Consider the following 7,124-nt stretch of genomic DNA (forward strand, 5'->3'; position numbering starts at 1 on the left):
AATGCTGATCTCACAGTATAAAAACTCAACTTTTCTATCCCTTTGTTTTTCAAAGGACGATATTGTCCCCAAACAGCCCCCACTTCCATGCCTAGGCCACCAGGAAGAACAGCCGGGAGCTCTAGAAGGACAGGTATAGACATGGTGAAAATCACTGCAGGCCAATTCTTGCTCAGGCCTTTGGGCAAATGCCTATAAGAACTCACAGTCAGTCCCACCCTGATGGAAAGGGTGGTGCTGGTAGAGGAGAAAACCTGTGTGGGAAGGGGGCACACAGAGGAGTGTCTGAGTAAGCAGAAGGAAGGGACAATTATCACAGATCAGCTCCTTGTCTCCTTTGTTTGAGAACATGACTAACTCATGACTTCAGTGAATTCATATCCAGCCTTATTGTGTTGGGATCGTCAAGGCTGGAAGGCAGGAGAATTTCTCCATGACTAAAGGAAGCCAAAGAAGTAATCTTCATATTTCATACCTTTAAGAGGCTGGGGCTGATCTCACTATTTGTAGAGCCCAGCCCTTCCCAATCTGCAAGCTCACCTTCCAGGACGGGGCCCAGCCCATTTTCACCCTATATAAACCGCTGCCGGGAGGCTCATCTCACAGATCTGCTCCTCTCAGCTCTACCCTCCAGCCTCTCGCACCTTCTTCAGCCTTCTCCTCTTCACGAAGCATGTCTAGCAGATCCACCATGAGGAGCCAAAGCATCAGCCACCGGGGCTTCAGCGCCAGCTCGGCCAGAGTCCCCGGGGTCTGCCGCTCGGGCTTCAGCAGCGTCTCCGTGTCCCGCTCCAGGGGTAGTGGTGGCCTCGGCGGAGTGTGTGGCGGAGCTGGCTTTGGCAGCAGGAGCCTCTATGGCCTGGGCGGCTCCAAGAGGATCTCCATCGGAGGCGGCAGCTGTGCCATCAGCGGTGGATATGGTGGCAGAGTTGGAGGTGGCTTTGCCTATGGAGGTGGAGCCGCCAGCGGATTTGGCTTTGGGGGTGCAGCTGGTGGTGGCTTCGGGCTCGGTGGTGGAGCTGGCTTTGCCGGTGGCTACGGGGGCTCTGGCTTCCCCGTGTGCCCCCCCGGAGGCATCCAGGAGGTCACTGTCAACCAGAATCTCCTCACTCCCCTGAACCTGCAAATCGACCCCACCATCCAGAGGGTGAGGACGGAGGAGCGCGAGCAGATCAAGACCCTCAACAACAAGTTCGCCTCCTTCATCGACAAGGTGAGCCAGGAGCACCTGCCTCCACTGGCCTTTCAGGGCCCCCAGACTGGACAACCAATGAATGTCCAACCCGGGGGACACTCAGGAGGGAGGGAGACCAGCTCTCCCCCGGGGTGCCACTTGGGCTCCGTGTTCACAGCAGGCAGAGGTGATGGACATCATCTAAACCCCCTGGGTCTCTTAAACGTCCCTCACCCCTGCCAGGGAAGGATGCTTTACTTGGGGGAAGTGGGAAGCAAATTAAGGCAGTGAGAGAACGGAATGGGTTAGGTTGACCTTCTGAAGATTCCAAGAGATTAAAAAATACTGCAGGTGGAAATCTGCTCTAGGGCTCCGGGCATGAGGAAAAAGAGTGATAGAAAAAAGAAAAGAAAAGGATTTTGCTTGGATTAGAAGAAAAAGACTCAGAAATATTTCTATATCCATAGAAATACTAACTGTGTAAACCACAGCATGAACATCAGGGCATTCGTTGTAGAGGAGAACCGGGTACCAAAGCAGAGGTAGTTGGAAGCCAATCATTACTGAATTGGATTTAATCGTCACATTCTGCATATTTAATATTCCTTTAACTGAGGTCTGATTTTTAATACACTTTGTGTGATGGAACGGGGAAACGTGTGATGGTGCTTTCAATAAAAAGAGAAGACTGTGGAATGTCACCGATAGGCTGCACAGCGCAGTAGTGAGATGACCCCAGGGGTCCACGGAGGAATCTCACACTAGGATTGCTGGAGTGGGAAGGAATAGGTGTGAGGGTGCAGCATTGTCAGCCTCATCCTCCGTACATGCTCTAAGGCAGCCCAGGACCTGGGTGACATCCAGGGGACAAGTCATGTCTCTTTCTCCCGTGTTTTCTCTGGCAAATAACCACCTTGTCTTCCTCCAGGTGCGCTTCCTGGAGCAACAGAACAAGGTCCTGGACACCAAGTGGACTCTGCTCCAGGAGCAGGGCACCAAGACCGTGAGGCAGAACCTGGAGCCCCTGTTTGAGCAGTACATCAACAACCTCAGGAGACAGCTGGACAGCATCCTGGGGGAGAGGGGCCGCCTGGACTCGGAGCTGAGGAGCATGCAGGACACAGTGGAGGACTTCAAGAACAAGTGAGTTCAAGGGCATGAAGGGCTCAGTTCTGAAATGCACACGTGAGGACCGCCAGCTGATCTGGTCCAGGGGTGGACATGGTCCCATAGGGAAACAGGTCCATGGCAATGAGAATCACAATTAGTGCCTCAAAACAACCCCAAAACAACAAAAGGGCCATAGAGATAGACGGGGAGAGAAAAGACACAAACTTTAGGGAACACAGAAAATCATTTCTGGGCTCAGTGGCGGGAAAGCTCAACTCGGATATATCTGCTTCATGGAAGCTGGGATGCCAGGCTGCTTCTGCGGGACCATCCTGGCCATGGCTCAGTGTCCCTCACCCCGTTCTCACTCTAGATATGAAGAGGAAATCAACAAGCGCACGGCAGCAGAGAATGAATTTGTCACCCTGAAGAAGGTGAGCAAATGAACATCAGGGGACCGTGTTCCGCGGAGAGGGAGAGGATCTGGGTCCCTGCACACATCCAAGAGGGCGCCCACGGGGAGGCTAGAAGGGTTCAGACTGGGAAGGAGGCTCAGCTGACTCCACATTGTTGCCTTGTGCCCCAGGACGTGGACGCTGCCTACATGAATAAGGTTGAACTGCAAGCCAAGGTAGATGCTCTCACAGATGAGATCAACTTCACCAGAGCCTTGTATGACGCAGTAAGCATCTCCAGTCCTCTTTCATTTGCTCTGATGGGACAGTGCAGGGGGTGGAGGAGCTTGGGGTTGGATACCGCTGTGAACGCCACAGCCAGAGATGATCTGACTCTCCTGTGCTCTGCAGGAACTGTCTCAGATGCAGACCCACATCTCCGACACTTCCGTGGTCCTGTCCATGGACAACAACCGTAACCTGGACCTGGACAGCATCATCGCTGAAGTCAAAGCCCAGTATGAGGAGATCGCCCAGAGGAGCCGGGCTGAGGCTGAGTCCTGGTACCAGAGCAAGGTGAGTCTTGAGTTGGCAGCTGCCCAGGAGTGCCCGTGTCCCCGCCCTCAACACCAGCAAGGCTACCTCCTTTGCTGGGAAGTCTGCTGCAGGGAAGCCGATGTTTTCCCATAGGATGGCTACCCTGCTCTCATACAATAGGCATTTACAGACTTTATGTCCAAGTTCAGTTAGTCAAAGAACCCAGGTGCAGGACGACAGCTGCATAGTTAAGGACCTAGTGATCTTTGCTCTTGTCTCCGCCCTGATGCTGACTCTCAGAAACATGACACAGAACATCGTTGGTCCCAACTGGACAGGCTATCAGCGGTCTCATCAAAAGAGGGTCTGTGACCAATGTCCAGTATCTAATGACCTTGCCACATCAACTTTCCTTAAAGCCCCCTGGGGAGAAGCCACTAGGTCAAGGGTGGGAAATGCCTGACTCAGAGGTCAAATCCCCGTTGGCATGTGAAAGCCCATATACACCACCTTCTCTCTCTTTGGACTCCAGTACGAGGAACTGCAGGTCTCAGCGGGCAGACACGGGGACGACCTGCGCAACACCAAGCAGGAGATTGCCGAGATCAACCGCATGATCCAGAGGCTGAGATCTGAGATCGACCATGTCAAGAAGCAGGTATGGTGGGGGCCTCTGGAGAAGAAAAGCATCCTTTCCTGCTACACCACCAGCTGGTCAGCAGCCGCCACTTGGGAAATGCTGGGAATTGAGGGAACAGCAGAGAGAGGAGGATGCGCAGCTCCCAGCCTTAGTGAGGTCCCACAGGTTAGGACACACAGATGCCAACACCAGACAATGATACAGTCAGGTGACAGGAACAATCCCAGTTAGTCAGACTGTAAAAAGGTAGTCTCGGGGCCTTTCAAAGACATTACTGAAGGAGAAGGATTGGTTTAGGAATACCAGACCAGTCAGGAAAGAAAAGGGGAGGCCGGCAGAGGGGCACCTCTTGTTCCAAATCTGCCCAAGATTCACTTGAAAAAGAAAGTTGAGCAAGGACCCCGGATGAAGATCAGTGTTGTCCAAGCGGGTTAGAATCCCTTAGGAGTGAGGATGCCCAGATCCCAGCAGCTAGATGTGAAATTCATGTCCTTAAGTGAAGTTGCTCCTAATTTTGTAATCTCCTGGTCTGGCTATGGAGACAGCACTCGAAACAAGCGAGTAGGTCCATTTCTTCTAAGTCTGCTGGTGTTTCGTCCAGTGTAGTCCAGGGTCGTTAAAAAAAGGTTCAGGTTTTCTCACTGGGCTCCCAGACTAGATAATTTGTGCAAAACAGAAAAAGACTGGCTAAAAAGGCCAATGTCCTTTTCCGTGATACCTGGGCTCTGGAACTCTACCTCGCTAGAAAGCAGCAGCGTGGTTGATCTCTGGAGGACTGAATTGCAAGTCCATTCTGCCTACGTCCCTCCTCTAGTGCGCCAACCTGCAGTCCGCCATCGCTGATGCTGAGCAGCGTGGAGAGATGGCCCTCAAGGACGCCAAGAACAAGCTGGCTGAGCTGGAGGACGCCCTGCAGAAGGCCAAGCAGGACATGGCCCGGCTGCTGAAGGAGTACCAGGAGCTCATGAATGTCAAGCTGGCCCTGGACGTGGAGATCGCCACATACAGGAAGCTGCTGGAGGGCGAGGAGTGCAGGTGGGTACCTCACACAGGCCCCTCCAACATCTGGATCCATGTGCAGGAAGGCTGGCAGGAGCCCGAGTTGAAGGCCCTCTAGTTATGGCCACAGTGGCTGCTCTCAGTGGACCATTTGGAAGGCGGCTTCCCCGTGGGCTAGCCTCACACTGACGCTTCCCACTCTGGTCCACTGGTGGCTCTGAGGACTCATGCTCCCTGTGTTTTCCCCCTTCCTAGGCTGAGTGGAGAAGGCGTTGGACAAGTCAACATCTGTAAGTACCTTTGCTTGCCTCCCTCCCTTGCCCTTGTGCTCTTCTGGCTGGACTCAGGCTGGCAGGACGAGCTCACCGTGTCTTGTGTGTCCTTGTCTGTCTCCCGTCCACAGCTGTGGTGCAGTCCACCGTCTCTGGCGGCTATGGCGGCGCTGGTGGCTTTGGCGGTGCCAGCGGTATGGGCAGTGGCTCAGGCCTGGGTGGAGGCAGCGGCTACTCCTATGGCAGCGGCCACGGCCTTGGAGCTGGCTTCAGTTCCAGCAGTGGCCGAGGCATGGGGGGTGGCTTCAGCTCCTCTGGAGGCAGCAGTTCCACCATCAAATACACCACCACCTCATCCTCCAGCAGGAAGAGCTACAAGCACTAAGTCCTGCCATCGGCTCTGGTCCCACGTTGTCCAAGTCTACAGCTGCATTGCCCTCTCCGAGGCTACTTCTCCTCCCCTGTCTCTGATTTCTCTTACTTTCTGGGTTTTAGCTCAAGTTGCTGAGTGCCTTCATTTTTCTTCTCTGTCTATACCTACTCCACCTGAGCTTCCATTGCTCACCATCTAAAGGCCACTACCTGGGTCCTATTTCAGAATAGGGCAACTTCTGCTGTCACTGGTCCAGGGTTTCCCCATCTCATTAATGTTGAGGTCCTCCCTCACAATGGTTATGATAGTAGAAGTGTCCAGGTGTGTGATAAACAGGGTTTTTATCCCTGTGTTTATCTTCTGCTTCTTGATCTCTTCTAATTGCAATAAAGCAGATTTATAATATGATTTATGGTGTGGTATTGACTTACTTTTTCACCTTTGGCTCTTAGACTTTTTAATAGGTGGAATGCCTTATTATTATGAAGGATATTCCCAATACCCATGTACCCTACCACCTTCTTTCAGATAGTTTCAATAAAGTGTAGTTTGGTATCCTAATGATCAGGAGTCCTTCCCAGATCTGCTTCCATATAAATGTTTGGCAAGTCGAGTGGCACATATATGGTCTAGCATCATTGTAAAATTATTTTTACTACCTGTATTCAGTAGTAGCAGCTTCGTCTCTCTAACTTGATCTAAGTCTTCTCTGCCCCCTGCCTCAACTGCCACCCATCCTGCTCAGAGAAATATTTTACCATCCAATTATAGCAAAAGAACATTGACAAGAGAGAAGATATTTGATTTTTACTTGCAATTGCCTTCATGACCTAGAAACTTGCCTGACTTGTATCACGAGCAGTTAAAATATGTATACTTCTGAACTGGAATTATGCTTCTAGAAATACATCCTGAGAAATAGTACAAATGCAGGAAGGTATATCTACATGGATGTGAATTCCATTAGTCTTCATAACATGAAGAAATTGAAAATCTACAGCTGGACAGATTAAGGATCCAAAAACTGAGGCACAAGACTTAGATGCTAATTTCTTAAAGTGGGAAGGCAGAACAAGAATGGCAACTCCCTCTTCCTTACCTCATCGGCCTCTCATAGGGACTTAAAGAAGTTCTATTGCTCTGATGAGATGGTCACACATCCCTTCTAGGTGTGTCCTGGCCTGCTTTGGCTTCTAAGAATGGTTAAGGGAAAATTCAGGAGACAGGGCAAAGATGGTCTATTAACCTCTACTTCTAAAGGCCAGTTACTGTTTCTAGTCCATTTTCTCCATACCCCTAACTCCAACTCAGCATAGGAAAAATTCCCATGGATTGGCTAATTTATAAAGGTGTTTCTGGATCCTGCTGTGTTCCCCTTTAACCATTCCCGCAGGGAGAAGGGATAGCCTTTCATTTTGTCACCAACTCACTTTCTGCACAGAATTTACCTAACACCGTATCTGTGACATTTGGCTTCCAAAATCTAAGTCCACTCACCACACACTAATATTCCCATGAGGAATAATGGGACGTAAAATAATTAGCAAAGAAATTTATCTAGGATGTTGCAATACACAATAAGGAGGCCAAAAAATTGTATATGCATATATGGATTTAAATTAAA

The 7,124-nt window shown here is 50.8% G+C and overlaps 1 protein-coding gene across 1 annotated transcript; it reads left to right on the forward strand.

The window, feature by feature from the left end:
* The first annotated feature begins 531 nt into the window (after positions 1-531).
* KRT6A (keratin 6A) lies at positions 532-5,908 on the forward strand. The gene is made up of 9 exons (XM_077869947.1): positions 532-1,213; positions 2,103-2,317; positions 2,658-2,718; positions 2,871-2,966; positions 3,091-3,255; positions 3,749-3,874; positions 4,671-4,891; positions 5,111-5,145; positions 5,259-5,908. The coding sequence occupies exons 1-9, from the start codon at positions 674-676 to the stop codon at positions 5,510-5,512; spliced, it is 1,713 nt and encodes a 570-aa protein (XP_077726073.1). The 5' UTR covers positions 532-673; the 3' UTR covers positions 5,513-5,908.
* Positions 5,909-7,124: the final 1,216 nt, after the last annotated feature.

The sequence above is a fragment of the Canis aureus genome, chromosome 25 (genome assembly GCF_053574225.1).
Source record: "Canis aureus isolate CA01 chromosome 25, VMU_Caureus_v.1.0, whole genome shotgun sequence".
Classification (NCBI taxonomy): domain Eukaryota; kingdom Metazoa; phylum Chordata; class Mammalia; order Carnivora; family Canidae; genus Canis; species Canis aureus.

Coding starts and splice junctions, on each gene's coding strand:
- KRT6A (XM_077869947.1), top strand. CDS start 674: ATGTCTAGCAGATCCACCATGAGGAGCCAAAGCATCAGCCACCGGGGC. Junction 2,719..2,870: donor AATTTGTCACCCTGAAGAAG/GTGAGCAAATGA, acceptor CTTGTGCCCCAG/GACGTGGACGCTGCCTACAT. Junction 4,892..5,110: donor CTGGAGGGCGAGGAGTGCAG/GTGGGTACCTCA, acceptor CCCCCTTCCTAG/GCTGAGTGGAGAAGGCGTTG.